The 22,372-nt window shown below is 46.2% G+C and overlaps 1 protein-coding gene, 1 long non-coding RNA gene and 1 other non-coding gene across 3 annotated transcripts; 1 reads left to right on the top strand and 2 right to left on the bottom strand.

Moving 5' to 3' along the window:
* Window positions 1–5,172: 5,172 nt before the first annotated feature.
* On the bottom strand, window positions 5,173–5,596 carry LOC123571269 (small Cajal body-specific RNA 2). Its single transcript, XR_006695447.2, has one exon.
* Window positions 5,597–7,960: 2,364 nt separating this feature from the next.
* Window positions 7,961–14,127, bottom strand: TMEM167B (transmembrane protein 167B). The gene is made up of 3 exons (XM_005542487.3): window positions 14,009–14,127; window positions 11,862–11,993; window positions 7,961–10,457 (listed from the first exon to the last, which is right to left on the bottom strand). The coding sequence occupies exons 1-3, from the start codon at window positions 14,016–14,018 to the stop codon at window positions 10,375–10,377; spliced, it is 225 nt and encodes a 74-aa protein (XP_005542544.1). The 5' UTR covers window positions 14,019–14,127; the 3' UTR covers window positions 7,961–10,374.
* Window positions 14,128–14,212: 85 nt separating this feature from the next.
* On the top strand, window positions 14,213–21,807 carry LOC123567575 (uncharacterized). Its single transcript, XR_006690614.3, has 2 exons — window positions 14,213–14,349; window positions 21,653–21,807. It is a non-coding gene; the product is annotated as an uncharacterized lncRNA (long non-coding RNA).
* The last annotated feature ends 565 nt before the right edge of the window (window positions 21,808–22,372 follow it).

Consider the following 22,372-nt stretch of genomic DNA (forward strand, 5'->3'; position numbering starts at 1 on the left):
CAACCTCTGCTTCCTGAGTTCAAGCAATTCTCCTGCCTCAGTCTCCTGAGTAGCTGGGATTACAGGCACACGCCACCATGCCCAGCCAATTTTTGTATTATTAGTAGAGACAGGGTTTCACCATGTTGGCCAGGCTGGTCTCGAACTCCTGACTTGTGATCCGCCTGCCTCAGCCTCCCAAAGTGCTGGGATTACAGGCATGAGCCACCGCAGCCGGCCTCCACTTGACTACTCTTAAAACACAGGAAGGAAATTACCCAACTTATAGAAACTAGTCCTTTGGGGTATATTTGCAACTTGGAAAATCATATCTTGCTGATTTAGGACAGAACAGCAGTCTTTGGTAGGATACAGATATTCACATTTTGTAAACTGAAGTCACTCCAACCATACAGAGCCGTCCATTCAACACTGCCAGCAAACCTTTATGTGCCAGGATCTGAGCTAAGTGTTGAGGAAACAAAAAAAGATATGAACTACTTTGTATTTTCAGAAGCTCCAAATAGCATCAGTATTTATGCTAAGATCACGCTTAAGAGATTTAGCCGTCCTGAGTCTGGGCATTTGCTGGGCTTTACTTTTCCTTGGTTCCATCTCCCTGGTCCTGACTCACCATTGTTAATCTCTAACTCTGCTATTTGTCCTTGCCTGGGAGTCAACTCCCTTTCCTTTGTGTCAATTTGTGCTGTGATATATACCCCTGATTCTTATAAATATGGTTCAAAAACCTGGTGCTTGGGTTTGCAGTACCTAAAAACTGATGTATTCAGTGATTTCCAAAATTACAAGTCACTCACAGGGACCTGCTGTGTCATAAAAAGGATTGGACAAGAATGGCAAACCTTTCAGAATATTGTATAATAGGTGTTGATGGTTCACACTTGTAATCCCAACACTTTTAGCTGAGGCAGGAGGAACACTGGAGCCCGGGAGATCGAGCCTGCAGTAAGCCATGATGGAGCCACTGCGCTCCAGCCTGGGCAACAGAGTGAGACCTTGTCTCAAAACAAGTAAATAAATAAGTAGTTTTCTAAGCTAAAAAAGAGAGAAAGGTTTGGGAAAGGCAAGTGTAAGATCAAAGAGATTCCCAAGAGTATGGTACCCAGGTCTAGGTGGCAGGGGATATACTGCCCAACTCCACCGAGAGGGCCATCACCATCGGTTTGTCAAACAGATCTGCCTGGTCACGCTGGAAACGCTCTCCCAGTCTCCCCAAGGGAGAGTCATGACCATTCCATACCAGCCCATGCCGGCCAACTCCCCAGTCATCTGCGTGGGTGGCCAAGATTGGTGCAGCAACGCTACAGGCTACCCCCACGACACCCATGACCTGGAGGGACCACCTCTAGATGCCTACTCGGTTCAAGGACAACACACCATTTCTCTGCTTGATCTGGTCAAGCTGAACCAGGTGGCAAGACAACAATCTCACTTTGCCATGATGCACAGTGGGACCGGATTCACCCAAATTGACTCCAGCTCTCCAGAGGTGAAAGGCTATTGGGCAAGTGTGGCTACATCTACTCAAACTATGGCCAGGCGCGGTGGCTAACTCCTGTAATCCCAGCACTTTAGGAGGCCGAGACAGGCGGATCACTTGAGGTCAGGAATTCAAGAACAGCCTGGCCAACATGGTGAAACCCCATCTCTACCAAAAATACAAAAATTAGCCGGGTTTAGTGGAGGGCGCCTGTAATCCCAGCTATTTGGGAGGCTGAGGCAGAATTGCTTGAACCTGGGAGGCGGAGGTTGCAGTGAGCCGACCTGGGTGCACTCCAACCTGGGTGACAAAGCAGGACTCCATCTAAAAAAAAAAAAAAAATCTACTCAAACCACGCACAAATTTACCATTCCAAATAACTTAATTGGCTGCGTAATCGGCCCCCAAGGCGCCAACATTAATGAGATCCGCCAGATGTCTGGAGCCTGGATCAAAACTACCAACCCAGTGGAAGGGTCCTCTGATAGGCAGGGTACCATCACTGGCTCTGCTGCTAGTATTAGTTTGGGCCAGTATTTAATCGATGCCAGGCTTTCCTCTGAGAAGGGTATGGGGCACAGCTAGAATAGTGTAGGTTCCCTCAGTAACCCCTTTGTGCTGTTTTCCCATGATCCGACTGTGTAATTTCTGGTGATTCCAGGTTTTAAATAATTTGTAAGTGTTCAGTTTCTACACAACTTCATTATCTGCTAAGAATTTTAAAATCACATTCTCTATTCAGCTGTTAATGCTGGGATCCATATTTAATTTTATAAGCTTTTCCCTGTTTTTAGTTTTGTTTTGGGCTTTTTGGGTCATGAATTTTATTTGTCAATAAAAAATGTAAGAGTAGAATATTAATGTTTCACTTTAGTTCTGTAATATCAAGAATTTAAGAATTGGCTGGGCGCGGTGGCTCATGCCTGTAACCCCAGCACTTTGGGAGGCTGAGACGGGGGGATCACAAGGTCAGGAGTTTGCAACCAGCCAGTTCGATACCAGCCTGGCCAACATGGTGAAACCTGTCTCTACTAAAAATACAAAAATTAGGTGGGTATGGTGGTGCATGCCTGTAATCCCAGCTACTCGGGAGGCTGAGGCAGGAGAATCGCTTGAACCCTGGAGGCCGCAGGTTGCAGTGAGCCGAGATGGAGCCACTGCATTCCAGCCTGGGTGAAAGTGAGACTGCAGCTAAGAAAAAAAAAAAAAAAAAATAAGAATTAAAACAAGCTGGGCACAGTGGTTCACGCCTGCAATCCCAACACTTTGGGAGGCTGAGGGAGGTGGAACTCCTGAGGTCAGGAGTTCCATACCAGTCCGGACAACATGGTGAAACTCCATCTCTACTAAAAATATAAAAAAATTAGCCGGGTGTGGTGGTGGGCGCCTGTAACTCCAGCTACTTGGGAGGCTGAGGCAGGAGACTCGCTTTAACTCCAGACGGGGAGGCTGCAGTGAGCTGAGATGGGGCCGCTGCACTCCAGACTGGGCAACAGGAGCAAAACTCCATCTAAATAAAAAAAAGTAAAATAAAAAAAGAAAGGAAAAATAATGGAAAAGAATATCGTGCAATAAATTCCTCCCTCCTCCCCGCCTTTTTTTTTTTTTTTTTTTTTTTTGAGACGGAGTCTCGCTCTGTCGCCCAGGCTGGAGTGCAGTGGCGCGATCTCGGCTCACTGCAAGCTCCGCCTCCCTGGTTCACGCCATTCTCCTGACTCAGCCTCCAGAGTAGCTGGGACTACAGGCGCCCGCCATCACGCCCCGCTAATTTTTCTATTTTTAGTAGAGACGGGGTTTCACCGTGTTAGCCAGGATTATCTCTATCTTCTGATCTTGTGATCCGCCCACCTTGGCCTCCAGAAGTGCTGGGATTACAGGCATGAGTCACCACGCCCGGCCTAAATTCCCATTTTTAATTAAGTTTGACAACATAATTGTCAGTAATTCAGATATGAAAGAGCTTCTTTCAGGCACTCAGGTGGAGGGTCCTTAAGCCAAACTGTTAAGAGTCCCCTTCCGGCCGGTCGTGGTGGCTCACACCTGTAACCCCAGCACTTTGGGAGGCTGCAGTGGGTGGATCATCTGAGGTCAGGAGTTCGAGACCAGCCTGGGCAACATGGTGAAACCCCATTTCTACTAAAAATACAAAATTAGCTGGGCGTGGTGGCGCGTGCCTGTAGTCCCAGCTATTTGGGAGGCTGAGGCAGGAGAATTGCTTGAAACCGGGAGGGCAACAGAGTGAGGCTCCATCTCAAAATAAATACATAAATAAACAAGAGGCCGGGCGCGGTGGCTCAGGCCTGTAATCCCAGCACTTAGGGAGGCCGAGACGGGCGGATCACGAGGTCAGGAGATCGAGACCGTCCTGGCTAACACGGTGAAACCCCGTCTCTACTAAAAAATACAAAAAACTAGCCGGGCGAGGTGGCAGGCACCTGTAGTTCCAGCTACTCGGGAGGCTGAGGCAGGAGAATGGCGTAAACCCGGGAGGCAGAGCTTGCAGTGAGCTGAGATCTGGCCACTGCACTCCAGCCTGGGCGACAGAGCAAGACTCCATCTCAAAAACAACAACAACAAAAAAAAAAAACAAAAAAACAAAACAAAAAAACAAATAAGAGTCCCCTTTAACCCAGACCTTCCAATCTATTCACATATCTGCTGCCAAGTGGCTATATGAAGTTTCAGATCTCATTATTTAGAGTGGCTTAAGGAGGCAGAGGCGTGACTACCTGGATAATCATATGATGGCGGCTGACATATTAAACATCAAAAAAAGGCACTTGCTTTTAAAAACATGGACTCCTAGACCTCCCTGATAATTCTAACTCATTATATTTCAGGAGCGTCCCTGGAACATTTCATGTTCTCTTAATGGACATATATATGTATACAGACATACTAGACAGTGTGTGTATATCTCTTAGCAGCAGATGCTGCACCATGCCGTTAGCCCTGGGGATACAAGTGTCGGTAGCATACAAAAAATGTCAAGCCTGAAGAAAAATAGGGATAGTCCCAGCTACTGGGCAGGCTGAGGTGGGAGAATGGCTTGAGCCTGGGAGGTCGAGACTGCAATTAACTATGATCGCGCCACTGCACTCCAGCCTGGGAAACAGAGTGAGACTGTTTCCAAAAAAAAGAAAGAAAAACTGAAAAAGGGGCTGGGCGCGGTGGCTCATGCCTGTAATCCCAGCATTTTGGGAGGCCGAGGCGGGCGAATCACTTGAGGTTAGGAGTTCGACACCAGCCTGGCCAAACATGGTGAAACCCCGTCTCTACCAAAAAATACAAAAATTAGCCGAATGTGGTGAGGCGGGCCCGTAGTCCCACCTATTCGGGAGACAGAGATGGGAAGATCGCTTGAGCCAAGGAGGTCGAAGTTGCAGTGAGCCGATATCGCGGTTCTGCACTCCAGTATGGGCGACAGAGCAAGACCCTGTCTCAAAAAAAAAAAAAAAAAAAAAAAAAAAAAAGGAGCAAAAGAAAAAAAAGAAAAACAAGGAGAAATGGGAAAGTGGCTGGAAAATAAACCAGCGGCGAACAAGGCCTCTGCGACCTTCCAGCTCCCGGGGGAGGGGCGGCGGCTTATTTACTCTTGGCCACCGCGCTCAGCGTCCCCACCCGCCGCCGGCCGTTCTCGTGCTCGCCGCTACGCCACTGGCAGCCCGCAGCCCGCAGCCCGGTGGCCGTGCCCAGATCAGAATCGCCTCGATAATCACTGGCCCGGGACAAGCCCGGCCTCGTCTATCTGATCAATTCATCACTTCTGAGCGCCGGGCCCCGCAGGGCCAGCTCCAGGACCTCGGGGACCGCAGCGTTGCCGCCGCCTAAGGGGCCTCTCTGCACAGGCGCCTCGAGTGGGGGGCTTCGCAGGAGGAGAGCTTTTCATTTCGGGTCGGACCGGCGGGACTAGGGTCACGACCCGATCAAATAAGATCAAAGTGTAAGCGGGAGGAGGGGCGCAGGGGTGGGCGCACGCACTCGCCTAACACGCTCCAAGCGCGCACACTCACACACTCACGCGTCCACTCACACTCAGCCAGCACGCGCCTCCCACGCGACACCACAGCTCCGCACACAACACCCATGCTCCAGGCCACTCACCCTCCCTAAAACAGCGGAAGTCCGCTCCTCCCCACCCCCCAATCTGCGGCTTTTAAGCCCTCTACCCCCTCCCGCGCCTTGGAGGATTCTGGGAGGAACCACCGAGCACCGGCGGACGGGTCCTGAGGAACCGGGTGTTCCCCAGAGTGCGCGCGTTGCTGCCCTCGCGTGGCTGGGAGGGGAACATGGGTCCCGGGAAAAGGAGGTACTAATTTCCACCATACAGAATCCTGGTTCTTTTTTTTTTTTTTGGAGACCGGTTCTGGCCGTGTCGCCCAGTCTAGAGTGCAGTGGCGCGAACACGGCTTATTGCTCCTAGCTTAAGTGATCCTCCCACCTCAGCCACCTGAGTAGCTGGGACCACAGGAGAGTGCCACCGCACCTACCCTTTTGACCTTTGTATAACAACATATTTATAGCCATATCTTTAGTTTTTCTGTGATCTTGACTTTAATTTGTCTTCAATTTCTTTCTTCTTTCCTTCCTTCTTTCTTTTCTTTACTTTTCTTTTTTCTTTTCTTACATGGAGTCTCACTCTGTTGCCCAGGCTGGAGTGCAATGACCCGATCTTGGCTGACTGCAACCTCCGCCTCCCGGGTTCAAGCAATTCTCCTGCCTCAGTTTCCAGAGTAGCTGGGATTACAGGGGTCCACCACTATGCCTGGCTAATTTTTGTATTTTTAGTAGAGATGAGGTTTCACCATGTTGGCCACGCTGGTCTCGAATTGCTGACCTCATGATCCGCCCGCCTTGGACTCCCAAAGTGCTGGGATTACAGGCCTGAGCCAATGCGCCCAGGCCAATTTCTTTCTGTTTTTTGTAGACGGAGTCTAGCTCTGTCACCCAGGGTGGAGTGCACTGGCGCTCAACCTCCATCTCAGTTCACTGCAACCTCCATCTCCTGGGTTCAAGCGATTCTCCTGCCTCAGCCTCCCAAGTAGCTGGGATTACAGATGCCCGCCGCCACACCCGGCAAATTGTTTTAGTAGAGACGGGGTTTCACTGTGTGGGCCAGGTTGGTCCTGAACTCTTGACCTCAAGTGATCCGCCCACCTCAGCCTCCCAAAGTACTGGGATTACAGGTGTGAGCCACCGCGACTGGCCTTAACTTTTTTTTTTTCCTTTTTCTTTTTGAGGCAGAGTTTAACTCTTGTTACCCAGGCTGGAGTACCATGGCTTGATCTCCGTTCACCACAACCTCCACCTCCCGGGTTCAAGCAATTCTCCTGCCTCAGCCTCCCAAGTAGCTGAGATTACAGGCATGTGCCACCAGTTCCAGCTAATTTTTTATTTTTAGTAGAGTTGTGGTTTCTCCATGTTGGTCAGGCTGGTCTCAAACTCCCGACCTCAGGTGATCCGCCTGCCTTGGCCTCCCAAACTGCTGGGATTACAGGCATTAGCCACCACACCCAGCCCTTAAATTTTTAAATATGATTCAACTTCAGGATATTTATAGGTGAGTGACTTCTTTTCCAAGAAGACAGCAATCCCTGGTCATTACCATGGGGCGCATCGGCTTCCCCAGTAGCTCCTTCTCCCTAGGGAGAAGGCAAATATTTTACCAAAGGGAAAGATGAGGAATAGAGTACATATGTATGTATGTATTTACTTACTTGTTTCAGACAGGGTCTTGCTCTGTCGCCCATGCTGGAGTGCAGTGGTACAATCACAGCTCACTGCAGCCTCAACCTCCTGGGCTCAATTGATCCTCCCATCTCAGCCTCCCAAGTTGCTGGGATCACAGGTAACATCTGGCTACTTTATTTTCTTTTTTTTTTTTCTTTTGAGACAGAGTCTCGCTCAGTGGCCCAGGCTGGAGTGCAGAGGCACCATCTGGGCTGACTGCAACCTCTGCCTCCCAGGTTCAAGCCATTCTCCTGTCTCAGCCTCCTGAGTAGCTGGGATTACAGGTGCGTGCCACCACGCCCAGAAAATTTTTTGTAGTTTTAGTAGAGACGCGTTTTCACCGTGTTAGCCAGGATGGTGTCGGTCTCCTGACCTCATGATCCATCAGCCTCAGCCTCCCAAAGTGCTGGGATTACAGGCGTGAGCCACCGCACCAGGCCCACACCTGGCTATTTTTAAAAAAATTTTTTGTAGATACAGAGATCTCACTATGTTGCCCAGTCTGGTCTTGAACTCCTAGGCTCAAGCGATCCTCCTGCCTTGTCCTCCCAAAGTGCTGAGATTACAGGCATGAGCTACTGTGCCCGGCCAGATTCTGAACTATATAATATATTCAGTGCTGTCACAACGGGATAACAGGAATGATGGTATTCACTAATGTGAACTAAAAAGGTAGGCTATGAACTGAACACAGGGGAGTATTGAACAAACTTCAATAAATTCAGCATGTGACAAATAAATTGACAAAGATTGTAGGGAAAAAACGTTTATTTTCAAGGATTTGTGCAGACAATGGTGAATAAAAATTTGTATTTCAACTATAAAAAGGAGCTGACTTCATTCCACCCTGGCCTACAGGGTTTAGGGTGATGCCAGTTTGAATCTGAGGCTATACTGCTATCCCCATTCCTCCACCTGTAAAAGATTCCCCCAGAGGAATAACTTCCTATAACTTTTAGTCAAAAATATGCAAGACACATCAAACAAAGTAATGAGTTAAACAAGTTTCTGCTTATCTGCTTAGGGAAAGTCAAGAAATAAAACAAATGTGTATTTGTTTCTTGCTGTAAATTACCTTTACCTTGTGCACTTTTTGGTACATTCTGCTATGAAAACATCTCAAAATGTGACAACACAAGAGTTTAGGTCAAGATGACCCACCCAGGAGGCTGTAAGAACTGGTTTGAACTAGTACTGTGGAATGGAACTAGTTTAAAATATGAAGCAGCTCTAAACACCAAGCTTAGAGACATTAGAAAACAAAAATCATTAAAGCTACAAAATAACAAGTGCAAACATGCTGAACCTGTTTCCAGGGAGTGACATTCCCTTTGGCCAACAGGTCCCAAACTCACACCCACAAGGTGTAACTCTCTTTCCTGTTCCACTAGATTTCCTTTCTCTCATCTCAAAGGTCTTCAGAATTGACAATGGAAAACATATGAATTGTTGAAATTTACCCTGTGGACCAATTCCTGAAGAGATAACAGCCACAACTCTGAGATGATTAGACATGTAGTGTTTACTTGATGACTTTCTGTATTTCTAGAAACCCTCAAAGCATTAAACTGCCTATTTCAAAATCTAAACTTCCTAGCAGCTTTTATTATTTGGAGTAAGCAGACAGAAGACAATTTACTGCCACACAGGAATCAACCACAGCTAACTTGTCCACCATTAAGTTTTACGATAATGGACAATTCAACTGGAAGACCCATGCCTATGCTTGCTTATAATAATTTAATTTTAGATCTACTCTTTTTTTTTTAAATAGAGAAGTTCTAGACATCCAACAGATCCTTCTGTAGATATAAGGAGGGAATGGAGAAGTCTTCCTGTCAAATGCTGAGCCATCTAAAATGGTCTGCTCAGGAGTTACTAACTCCATGGCAAAATACTTCAGTATCAGTTGCAAAGTTCTGTTTTCTTCTACTTCAGGAAACACCCTCATTTGATTTGTGGATCCTATGCACGGTTCAAACACACTGATGAATATCAGCAACTTCTCTCATTTGAATTTCTCATGTCCTTAAAGTAAGTAGAATTTCCAGAGACAACTAAAGAGTAATGCAATATGAAGAAAATTAAGAGTTGGCTAAGAAATAAAGTAATCAACTAAAAATTGCGGTAACAACTCAGACTTAAACACAAAATAAGTTTGTTGTCTTTTATAAGATGACAAAACTTCAATCTGACATCACAAATTCTTATACTAGACAAATTTACTAGTATATGAATCAATATACTAGATTTCTTTCTTCTACCCCAACTGTAAATATATTAAACAATTTTTCAATAGTTTCTTTTTCCTTAGTTGTGGCATTTAAAACTGAGTAACAGTATTTAGCACTAAGTAATTTAGAAAATATAAAAAGGTTTTATGAAATAGCAACAGTTGATTCATTTTTCATATACCATCTGATCAAGTGAAGTCTCCATTTGAGGATACTGGTGAACAGAAAAAATTTTTCATGTCTAAGCCACTGCTTTCTGGTCTCATCACACAGATAATTCTCAAATTTTATGTAGGCCCAGATTTTCTTGGCAAAACTCAAGATACCAGCACATAACACAGCTACTTCATCTGTTCTCTTTTTGCAGTGAGCACTATGCCTCTCTTTTATGTTCCCAGATGGGTACATGAAAGATAAATTCCTAAAGCCAAAGAATATCTTGGCATTTCATAACTGTTTCCCACCCAGCATCCCCTCCCCAATTTGCCAGATCCAAATCAAAGAGTGAAAAGAAGTCTTGAAAATTCTCTCTTCAAAAGAGGTCTGAACACAGCATAGTTCCTTCCCTAATGAGCCTCAGTTTGAAAAGATCCTGATGAGGAGCTGAAGAACAAAACAAGATGACAGGTTTTTATGAAGGAGGTATGTAATCTTATCATCGAGGGGTGTAATTTATCTGGACATCATATGCACTCTGCCAAGGACCGATTTACACACAGATCAAAGGAAGCTGGCTTTCTGTAGTCCCCTGAAGCATACATAATGTTCGTGACCATGAGTTTTCCCCACATATAGCAGGGGCTGACGCTGTGGTGTCATTCTGGGGACTGATGATTTCAGCTGAACTCTCCTACACTGAGTCCAGGTCTCCAACAGGTTCTTCATCCCCGTCCCCTTGGTTGGCAGTTGATGACTTGGATACTTTGGAATTCATTTTATAAACAGGACGTAAAAGGCCATTACAACACAAGCAATTGCCACAGCAGCATGCAGCCTGGTTCCAATCACAGCGGCTAGCAGGCAAAAGAGAGAAGAAATCACACCCTGCCCTTCATATAAGTCCTCACTTTCAAGGTGATATTTTGAAGTCTCTAGTCACAGACAGACATATCAATGCTCTCAAGGACCTGGGATGTTTTTATTTTATTTTTTGAGGCAGTCTCACTCTGTCGCCCAGGCTGGAGTGCAGTGGCGCAATCTTGACTCACTGCAACCTCTGCCGCACGGGTTCAAGCAATTCTCCTGCCTCAGCCTCCTGAGTAGCTGAGATTACAGGCGCCTGCCACATGCCCAGCTAATTTTTTATTTTTAGTAGAGATGGGGTTTCACTATCTTGGCCAGGCTGGTCTTGAACTCTTAATGTCAGGTGATCCACCCGCCTTGGCCTCCCAAAGGGCTGGAATTACAGGCATGAGCCACTGCGCCCGGCTCCCTGGCTAAATTTTGTATTTTTAGTAGAGACGGGGTTTCACCATGTTGGCTGGGCTGGTCTCGAACTCCTGACCTCGGGTGATCCGCCCACCTTGGCCTCCTCAAAGTGTTGGGATTACAGGCATGAGCCACGGCACCCAGCCTCTGGGATGTTTCTAAATGATATCCTTATGCTTTAGGGTCTAGGTGAATATACTGTTTGTTTATATTTTGTCCTTTTTCCAAAAAAAAAATTTAGGTAGATAGGATTCCAAATGAATGTGCCTCAAACAAACACTAAAAAAAGCATCCGAGTTAATTAAATCAAACCTTAAAAGAGACTCCAATGTACCCTTGACAGAAAATCAAGAAAAATTTTCTGTAGAAAAATCTTTTTCCCACTGAAGGGAGGAATTCCACCCCAGCCTAAAATGGTTTGATGTGTACACTTTTACTCCACGGAGAATACAAAAATGATCGGAGGCTAAAATAGACAATTATGTTTTTAAATAACATATAATTTTTTTTTTTTTTTTTAAGACAGGGTCTCACCTTGTCACCTGGGCTGGAGTGCAGTGGCTCCACCATGGCTCACTGCAGCCTCAACCTCCTAGGCTCAAGCAATCCTCCCACTTCGGTCTCCTGAGTAGCTGGGACTACAGGCACGTGCCACCATACCTGGCTAATTTTTGTATATTTTCTAGAAATGGGGTCTCCCTGTGTTGCCCACGGTGATCTACAACTCCTGGACACAAGCAATCCTCCTGCCTTGGCCCCCCAAAGTGCTGGGATTATAGGCATGAGCCACCACACCCAGCAAATTTTAACATTTATCTCTTCCCTCAACTTTGGAGAATGATTAATTTTACAGACTCTCAGACCCAATCTGAGGGGTTGTTTTCTAAAAATGAAACCAAATACAGTCCCAGCTCACTGTACTCCCTACTTTGTAGCTCCACACTGTCCAGAGATGGCAGTCTCTTCTCCCTGTCCAGACATGGCCTCACCTTTGTAAAACACACCCCAAACACCCTTCTTCTCTGATAGCAGCCAGGTTTTGAGACGAGGTACTTTCTTGAAGTAGGCACAGGTGCAAACAAAGAGCAAACCAAACACCAGAATCCCATCCAAGGAGTACACTGTTAAATAAAAAAGAAAAGAACACCTTAGGTACTGATCTAGCGTGGGCCCTGTGATCCTGCCTGAGAACTCTAAGGAAGATAGTGTGTGACATAATAACAAAATAATAACCCCAACAGGCAGTACCAACACTTGACAAGAGGGAGCCAGGATCCTGGGACTAACAAGATTAGTTTACTGTTCCCAAAAATTGCTTGTAGGAGGAAGGAGAATCGATTGAGCCCAGGAGTTCGAGGCTGCAATGAACTACGATCATGCCACTGCACTTTAGCCTGAGCAACACAGTGAGACCCCAACGCAAAAAAAATAAATTTTTTTTTTACATCCCCTTTACTAAAATGTCACTGGTCCCTCCCCTCACCTCTCAAGAAGTAGAAATCCTGGGCAGAAATCAGCATCCCAAGAATGACTAGCGTTGGCAATAGATTGAGACATACGAATCCTTAGAGACTCAGCACAGAGAATTTAACATGTTCTTGTTATAAATCACTCATATGATAAAGGAGAACTAGATATGTAGCCAAATCTGACAGATGTGCAACTGTTGGTGAAGAATACGTTAAGGCTAAAAGTAAAGCTTAATGAAAACTACAAGAGTAAGAATCAACATAACTACAATTTTCCTATCAGTATCTTACACTTTATGCATGATATTCCAACAAACCGAATTTCTGCCAGAATAATAACAGATTTTTCTAAAACAAAGAAAAAGTAAGGCTTCAACATAGAAAGCTTCAACTTCTTAGCTTTGTTTCTTAAATATATAAACCAAGCTCATTTCTTGTACAGGTAATCACAATGAATCACCTAATTGCAAAAAACGAGAAGATACTGGACCACAAAATGGGGGAAAAATGACTAAAATTTATTCAGCAATTACCGTGTCAAACTGCTGTCTTACTTCCTGGTTCAGATTCTGTCTTCCTCTGGTTAATGTCCCTTTTCTTACTGTGCCTAGTATCCTGAGACCTCTGACTTCCCAGAAAGCTCCAAATGAATATTCTATATAAACAGTGTCTGCCAGTTCTAACCACACTATCTACCTCTCTCCCTCCAGTAAAACTGTCTCACAGCTGGGTGTCACTAAGAAAGGGTCCAGTAAATTAACACATACACTAAGGTTTTCTGAGGAACTATACCTTTACGTGCTACCCTTTTTCTCTCATAAGTTTCTGCAGACAATGGCAAAATTCACAAGGAGGTTAAATTCGAGTCTTCAATGCCAGGTCTATGGACAAAGTACTTTTGGGAAATGCTTTCCGGAGCCCCTCAAATCATCGTAATGCCTAAAAGGCTTTCTCCTCTCCTTTCCTCTAAGGTTGACGCTAAAAATCATGAAGGCCCTCCTTCCTGTCCTCCTCTGGAATTCAGAATTCATATCTATAAAGTTTTTGAAGAGGCCTGGAAAATGAGGTCAGATAAACAGGGTGACAACTGCCTCATCATCTAGAAGAGGCAGTGTCTAAATCCACCCCTTTCAACACTAGTCAGGGTCTCCACGTGAGATCGTCCCGCCAGGGCTTTAAAATCAAAAATCTTTCCAGCATTTCTCCATAACAAGAATCTTTTGTGGGGTCTACATTTATCAGCACCCCCAAAACTGTGAGACTTGATATTCTATGTGATTTATTGGCCCTCTCCACAAAACTACGGTCCGAAAGTATGAGAACGTTGGGGGCTGGGAGGAGGAGCCTCTCTCTTCCCTGGGTCTAAATAGCAGCAGTACCTCTGGGACTGACCTCTCCAAGGGCCAGAAAGAACTAAGAAAAAGAAAAGGGAAAGCAAAGGATAGGGATAATAACTCGAGCATAAGAGGCACTGGGGGTCCTAGATGAATATGGGAAGGGGGAACCGGCGGAGGAGGATAGGGGTACAGAAGTTAGGGGCGTCAAGAGGCCAAGGGGGGCCGGGCTGGGAGGGGGCGGGGAGAACGGCCACGTCAGTCCCGGCCCCGCGCGCCACGTTTTCCCTTCGTCCTTCACTCCCACCCTCCGCTCAGGGCATCGGTTCTCACCGTTCGTCATGGCGGCTGGCCCTGGACCTGGGTAGGGGGTCCGGGTTCAGTGGTGATAGCCGCGGAGGTGAGGGAACTAGGCAGCCGCTTGACACTTCCCGATCCGGGCCCAGGCGACTGGAAGAAGCCGAGTACGCAGGAGCAAGGGCCGAGAGGCGAGCGCCGAACGCTATCAGGAGTGGCTAGCCGATTGTCGAGCTCGGCAAACAGCGTGTTTACGTAGGTTAAGAAGAACGCTATCCCGGAGGCTTCCTACTTGGCCGTGATAAGGAAATCTTTGCTGCGTGCCCCTGAGGGCGGGCGTAGTGCTGGGGCTGGCCCGCGTCGGTGTGTTTGAAAAGGTAAAGGCTTATAGTTTTGTAGTTTATTTTGCGCCGTGGCGGCTGTTGTGTGTAAGCAGCAGCCCACCTACAAGGTTTTCATCGTCGTGGGCTTCTACTTGAGAGAACTCCAGCACCGCGGGTGAAGAAGCCGCACCTGCGGCCTCGGTGACTGCCCTTGAGCGGCTCTTCCTTACTCCGGATGGAAATGTAGTTAGACTGCGTCTGAACGTTCCAAATGAAATGAGGAACCTTTAACAAAAACAAGTCGTGGCCGGGCGCGGTGGCTCACGTCTGTAATCCCAGCACTTCGGGAGGTCGAGCAGGCGAATCACCTGAAGTCGGAGTTCGAGACCAACCTGACCAACAAGGAGAAACCCCGTCTCTACTAAACATACAAAATTAGCCGGCCGCGGTGGCGCATGCCTGTAATCCCAGCTGCTCGGGAGGCTGAGGCAGGAGAATCGCTTGAACCTGGGAGGCGGAGGTTGCGGTGAGCCGAGATCGCGCCATTGCACTCCAGCCCGGGCAACAAGAGCGGAAATTCCGTCTCAAAAACAAGCAAACAAAACAAGTCGCATCTTTCAGATCCTAAAGCACCATGTCGTCGGAAAACATTCAAATGGTTGCCTGTTTGCTCGTGTGAATTTTTCCTTTCCTTAAACTATCAGGAGAATCTCGATTGTCCCGCATTTAATTAATGCTGGGATCACCTCAGCCACTTTAACCAGAAATCGGCGATATCTAGACACCGCTCCTCTTGAGAACATTTTGACAACGTGACAAAAGACATTGCCAATCTAATAATGGGGATAGGGTGGAGGAGACAAAACTACAGATTCAGATTTGCATCCTGAAATCCTTAATTGCACACAACTCGGCCCGCTTTATGAGAGTCCGGGCGGAAGTGCGACACCGAGTCCTCCAAGGCTAACTAGAGGGTTAAATTATAAGGTTACTAATCCGCCCTGCTTATCAAGGGCCTAAAGGGACTCTGCCCCTTTCTGCTGCAGTGCCATCTGCTGGCTGCAGCCCGCTTGGTTATCCAGAGGGAAAACTGCCAAAGCATCCTCTGGAAGCTGGCCTGGAAAGGCAAGCCAAAGTCTAGTGCAGGGCAGACGCCTTGAGAAAATATACATACATGCAGAAAGAAAAAGAAAAAATAAAGGCAGAATATATACGGGACAAAACCTAGGACAAGGCCAGGCAGCCACTCAGTTTACATATATGTTTGCACATTCACACACAAATTCCCCTGCCCAAAAGAACTGTGCAGGACCACTCAAAACAGAACAAAAGCTCTATTGTGTAGGCCTTCGAACCCTTCATCAACCATTGTCTAAAACAGCAGCAGCTGGCCGGCGCGGCTCACGCCTGTAATCCCAGCACTTTGGGAGGCCAGGAGGCCAAGGCAGGCGCATTAGCTGAGGTCAGGAGTTCAAGACCACCCTGACCAACATGGTGAAACCCCGTCTCTAAAAAAAATACAGAAATTAGCCTGGCGTGGTGGCTTGCGCCTGTAATCACAGCTACTCAGAAGGTTGAGGCAGGAGAATCGCTTGAACCCGGGAGGCGGAGGTTGCAGTGAGCCAAGATAGCACCAGTGCACTCCAGCCTGGGCAACAGAGTGAGACTCTCTTTCAAAAATAATAATAATAATAATTGCCCCTCTTTGACCGGGCGCGGTTGCTCACGCCTGTAATTCCAGCACTTTGGGAGGCCGAGGTGGGCAGATCACCTCAGGTCCGCAGTTTGAGACTAGCTTGACCAATATGGAGAAACCCTATCTCTAGTAAAAATACAAAATTAGCCGGGCATGGTGGCACATGCCTGTAATCCCAGCTACTTGGGAGGCTGAGGCAGGAGAACTGCTTGAACCGGGGAGGCAGAGGTTGTGGTGAGCCGAGATCCTGCCATAGCACTGCAGCCTGGGCAACAGAGTGAAACTCTGTATAAAAAAAAGAAAGAAAAGAAAAGAAAAAAAAATTGCCCCTCTTTTAATCCTACAGCCATCACCGTAACCCTCACAACTGCCTGATTACCCCTGTTTTAGAAATAAACCAAGGTTTAGGGTAAGGACTGCCAAGTATTACACTGGCACAATAATTCCAGTCTTCTGAAAGCAGGACTAGAAAATTTTCCTCCATACCACGCTGGTGTTTCCTTTGACAGTAACCACTACCTACTGAATGATGCCTAAGTCCTTAGCCTGCTATTCAAGGCCTTCCAATAGTATTTTCCACTGTTCCCTATATGGACTTTAAGCTTTGTCTATAAAGACTATGTTCTAGCCGGGCGCGGTGGCTCACGCCTGTAATCCCAACACTTTGGGAGGTGGAGGCGGGTGGATCACCTGCGGTTGGGAGTTCGAGACCAGCCTGACCAACATGGAGAAACACTGTCTCCACTAAAAATACAAAATTGCCCGGGCGTGGTGGCACATGCCTATAATCCCAGCTACTAGGGAGGCTGAGGCAGGAGAATCGCTTGAACCTGGGACACGGAAAGACTATGTTCTTCAGTTACAGTCTTTGCTTTCTCATTTTTGCTCATGCCACTCACTTTTTAGAGATAATTTTTTCTCCCCCTTTTTTTTAACTAGATGAAAACCTCTCCAATTTTTGTCATGCTCTGAAAGACAAGTGTTTCCTCTTCAGTAACTCTCAGAGGTTAGAATAAAAGTTAATCGGCCAGGCATGGTGGCACACGCCTGTAATCCCAACACTTTGGGAGGCCGAGGCGGGAGGACCACCTGAAGTCAGGAGTTCGAGACCAGCCTGGCCAGCATGGTGAAACCCCGTGTCTTCTAAAAATTCAAAAAAAAATTAGCCGGGAGTGGTGGCAGGTGCCTGTAATCCCAGCTACTTGGGAAGCTGAGGCAAGAGAATCGCTTGAACCCGGGAGATGGAGGTTGCAGTGAGTTGAGATTGTGCCATTGCACTCCATCCTGGGCAACAGAATGAGACTCCACCTCAAAAAAAAAAAAAAAAAAAGTTAAGCCTGGGCGCAGTGGCTCACACCTGTAATCCCAGCACTTTGGGAAGCCAAGGCAGGCGGATCACCTGAGGTCAGGAGTTCAAGACCAGCCTAGCCAACATGGTGAAACCCCATCTAAAAAAACAAAACTAAAAACACAAAAATTAGTCAGGGATGGGGGTGTGCGCCTCCAATCCCAGTTACTCAGGTGGCTGAGGCAGGAGAATTGCTTCAGACTGGAAGGCGAAGGTTGCAGTGAGCCGAGATTGCACCACTGCACTCCAGCCTGGACAATAGAGTGAGACTCCCTCTCAAAAAAAAAAAAAAAGAATAAAATTTAAAGACTGGGCATGGTGGCTCATGCCTGTAATCCCAGCACTTTGGGAGACTGAGGCGGGTGGATCACTTGGGGTCAGGAGTTGGAGACCAACCTGGCAACATGGTGAAACACTGTCTCTACTAAAAATACAAAAATTAGCTGAGCGTGGTGGTGTGTCTTTAATCCTAGCTACTCGGGATGCTGAGGCAGGAGAATCACTTGAACCGGGGAGACAGAGGTTGCATTAAGCCAAGATCGGGCCACTGGACTCCAGCCTGGGAGACAAAGCAAGACTATGTCTCATAAAACAGAAAAAAAAAAAAAAAATTAAGCATGAAATCAAAGCTGAAAAACCATCAGGAGTGATTAATTGGCAAATTACTTTTTTTTTTTTTTTTTCCAGACGAAGTCTCCTTCTGTTGCCCAAGCTGGAGTACAGTGGTGCGATCATGGCTCACTGCAATCTTCCCTTCCTGGGTTCAAGCAATTCTCTTGCCTCTCCTCCCAAGTAGTTGGAACTACAGGCACGCACCATCATGCCGGGCTAAGTTTTGTATTTTTGGTAGAGATGGGGTTTCACTATGTTGGCCAGGCTGGTTTGAACTCCTAACGGCGTGATCCACCCGCCTCAGCCTTCCAAAGTACTGGGAATACAGGCGTGAGCTACCGCGCCCAGTAGCAAATTACGATTTTTATTTTATTTTATTTTATTTTTGAGACGGAGTCTCACTCTGTCGCCCAGGCTGGAGTTCAGTGGTGCAATCTCAGCTCACTGCAAGCTCCGCCTCCCGGGTTCACGCCATTCTCCTGCCTCAGCCTCCTGAGTAGCTGGGACTACAGGCGCCCGCCACCACGCCCGGCTAATTTTCTGTATTTTTAGTAGATATGGGGTTTCACCATGTTAGCCAGGATGGTCTCGATTTCCTGACCTTGTGATCTGCCCACCTCAACCTCCCAAAGTGCTGGGATTACAGGTGTGAGCCACTGCGCCCAGCCTCAAATTACGAGTTTTAAAATATTGCACAGAGTATTTTATTCTGATTAAACAGTTGTTTTTTTTACTCCGCTCAAAATTTACTTTTCTCTTTCTTCATTTTCCATTTTCCATGTCTGTCTCTATTCTTCCTACTTTTTTTCTCCCGCTTTTAAATTTATTTCTTCTTTCTCCCTCCACCATTTTTTTTTTTTTTTTTTTTTTTTTTTTGAGACGGAGTCTACCTCTGTCGGCCAGGTTGGAGTACAGTGGCACGAGTTCAGCTCACTGCAAGCTCCGCCTCCCGGGTTCATGCCATTCTCCTGCCTCAGCCTCAGGAGTCTCTGGGACTATGCAGGCGCCCACCACCACGCCCGGATAATTTTTTTTTTTTTTTTTTTTTTTTTTTTTTTTTTGAGACGGAGTCTCGCTCTGTCGCCCAGGCTGGAGTGCAGTGGCCGGATCTCAGCTCACTGCAAGCTCCGCCTCCCGAGTTCACGCCATTCTCCTTTCTCAGCCTCCCGAGTAGCTGGGACTACAGGCGCCCGCCACCTTGCCCGGCTAGTTTTTAGTATTTTTTAGTAGAGGCGGGGTTTCACCGTGTTAGCCAGGATGGTCTCGATCTCCTGACCTCGTGATCCGCCCGTCTCGGCCTCCCAAAATGCTGGGATTACAGGCTTGAGCCACCACGCCCGGCCTATTTTTTGTATTTTTAGTAGAGACAGGGTTTCACCATGTTAGCCAGGATAGTCTCAATCTCCTGACCTTGTTATCCACCCACCTCGGCCTCCCAAAGTGCTGGGATTACTGTGCCCGGCTCCCTCCACCATATTTTTTCTTTTTCATGTTGTATAAGATATTTTATCTTTTTTTAATTGAATAGAGTGAGTCTTACCAGGCTATTTCAAAATTAGTTGTATCAAGACCTTAATATTCTAAAAAAAAATGTTGGCCAGGTGCAGTGACTCACGCCTGTAATCCCAGCACTTTGGGAGGCCTAGGTGGGTGGATCACAAGGTCAAGAGATCAAGATCATCCTGGCCAACATGTGAAACCCCGTCTCTACTAAAAATACAAAAATTAACTGGGCGTGGTGGCAGGCACCTGTAGTCCCAGCTACTCGGGAGGCTGAGGCAGGAGAATCGCTTGAACCAGGGAGAAGGAGGTTGCAGTGAGCTGAGATCACGCCACTGCACTCCAGCCTGGTGACAGAGCGAGACCTCATCTCAAAAAAAAAAAAAAAAAAGAAAAAAGTTCAGTTTTCTGTGAAATTGAGTTAGCTCCTTTCTAAGGTTATTGGAGGATTAAATGAATTACTATTTAAAACAATATCTGACATGAATAAGTGTTCCATAAATGATAGCTATTATTGTTGTTGTTCATTTGTTTAAAAAGTATCTGTGGTTGGCCTGGTGGCTCACCCCTGTAGCCCTGGCACTTTGGGTGCTGAGGTGGGCAGATCGCTTGAGCTCAAGAGTTCAAGACTGGCCTGCACAATATAGTGAAAGCCCGTCTCTACAAAAAAAATACAAAAATTAGCCAGGCATGGTGAGGCATGCCTGTGGTCCCAGCTACATGGAAGGCTGAGGTAACAGAATCACCTCAGCCCTGTAAGTGGAGGTTGCAGTGAGTCATGATTGCACAACTGCACTCCAGCTTGGATGACAGAGCGAGACCCTGTCTCAAAAAAAAAAAAAAAAAAAGTATTTGCCAGTGTCTACAACTGTGTGCTAAGCACTTGGCTAGATTTTGCAGCAATGAGGCAAAAATAAGTCCCTGTCCTCAGAGAACGAAATATATTGAGTAAGATAGATGAATAAACACATTTTAATAGAACATGAACATTATGTAAAGACAGCATCTTTGATTTTCACAACTGTTTTACCGACTTTTTTTTGTTGTTAATGAAATCTTGAGACTTAAAGAAAGGATGTGGGAGAGATAACATAGCCTGTTAGAATCCAAACCCAGGTCTAAGTTCAAAGCTCCCTTTCCCTTGTTATCACACTGCCTCAAATTACAGTGCTTTCCACTAATATTGATCTTTGATTATTTTGTTACAATCATTAATGTTTCTGTCACCCTGGAAAGTCTCATACCCTCACTGTCACCCAGTGCAATCGTGTCTCACATCAGGCCAAAGCCTGGGTCACCAACTCTTGCAGCCCAACTGCAAAGAATAAATAGAGCCTACCGGCCTAGGGATTCTCAATTCAGACAGTCCTTCCTCAATTCATTTCAGTGCACTGGAGAACTGGTAGTTGTTGCCAAACGCCTGTCAGTCAAGAACAGTGGCCTGTTTGTTAGGGTTGTTGCAGTTATTGTGGTGAACACTAATCAGTCATGGGGACCATGACTGTGGCATTCTGGTTTAACCAGAGTAAGTTCAGCCTCAAAGGCACAGCTTGCAACAATAGCTTCATTTGAATTACAACATATTTGAAAAGGGATGTCAAATAGGCATTAATTTCTGCTACAACATTTGTTCCAGGACTTCTAAATCTAAGGAATGTGCTAGCCTTTGGGAACTCAAAGATGAATGAGAAATAGACTCTCTTCTTAAAAAGTTTAAGATTTAGTAGAAAAAGATAAGCCGTGTTTATAAATAACGAAAAATACAGTACAAAGTGAAAAGTGCCCAAGGAAAATGAAAACGAAATGCTGGGGGAGTAGAAAGAAGAAACTGCCTTCAGCTGGAGCGTTCAGGGAAGGCTTTATTGAGGAGCAGACATTTTAGCCGGGCCTGAAAAGCATATAGCATTTCAATAAGCAGATATAAAGAGCATTCTAGTGGGGAGGGAATTGAGCCATCAAAGGCCTGGAGAGGGAAAGTGCAAGGTAAGATTAGGCACAGTAAAGCCTCCCCTTCCTCCTTCAATGGCTAACTCACATTCATCCCTCAAGTCCCAACTCAGACTTCAATTGCTCAAGGGAGACTTCTCGGACCTTCAGTCTCCTTCCCCAGTCATCTTTCCAAAGCATACAATATCCGTTTAACTTATGTCCCCCTGCTATACTGTAATGTTCATTTGTTTTGTTTGTCATTTTATCCACAGTCCCATAGCTAGTGCTGAACATTTTGCAAGTGCTTCATGAATATTTATTGCATGAATAATTGAATGTGGCTTTGTGGAACTGGAATGTAGAGCTCATGAAGGACAACAGCAGAAGATAATGGTGAAAGGCTCTTAAATAAAAACAACTGCCAGGTGCGGTGGCTCACGCCTGTACTCCCAGCACTTTGGGAGGCCAAGGTGGGCGGATCAACTAAGGTCGGGAGTTCAAGACCAGTCTGACCAACATGGAGAAACCCTGTCTCTACTAAAAATACAAAATTAGCTGGGCGTGGTGGCGCATGCCTGTAATCCCAACTACTCAGGAGGCTGAGGCGGAAGAATCCTTTGAACCTGGGAGGCAGAGGTTGCGGTGAACCAAGATCACACCATTGCACTCCACTCTAGGCAACAAGAGCAAAACTCCGTCTCAAAAAATAAGCAAATAAAAAATAAAAACAACAATACTTATGGAATATTTACTACATGCCAGGTACTACCCAAAACACTTTATGGTTATTAATAAATCTAAGCCTCATAATAACCTTATATGGTTAGTAACTATTATTATCCCCCTGTCATAGATGAGGAAATGGATGTACCAGCAGGTCAAGTAAGTTGTCTTAAGGTAACATAGCTGATAAATAATACAGCTAGGATTTCAAACTCAACCTATCTGATCTCAGAGTCTGCATATTTAACCATGGAGTACAGGCAGTGTGG

This window comes from Macaca fascicularis, chromosome 1, assembly GCF_037993035.2.
Source record: "Macaca fascicularis isolate 582-1 chromosome 1, T2T-MFA8v1.1".
Taxonomy (NCBI): Eukaryota; Metazoa; Chordata; class Mammalia; order Primates; family Cercopithecidae; genus Macaca; species Macaca fascicularis.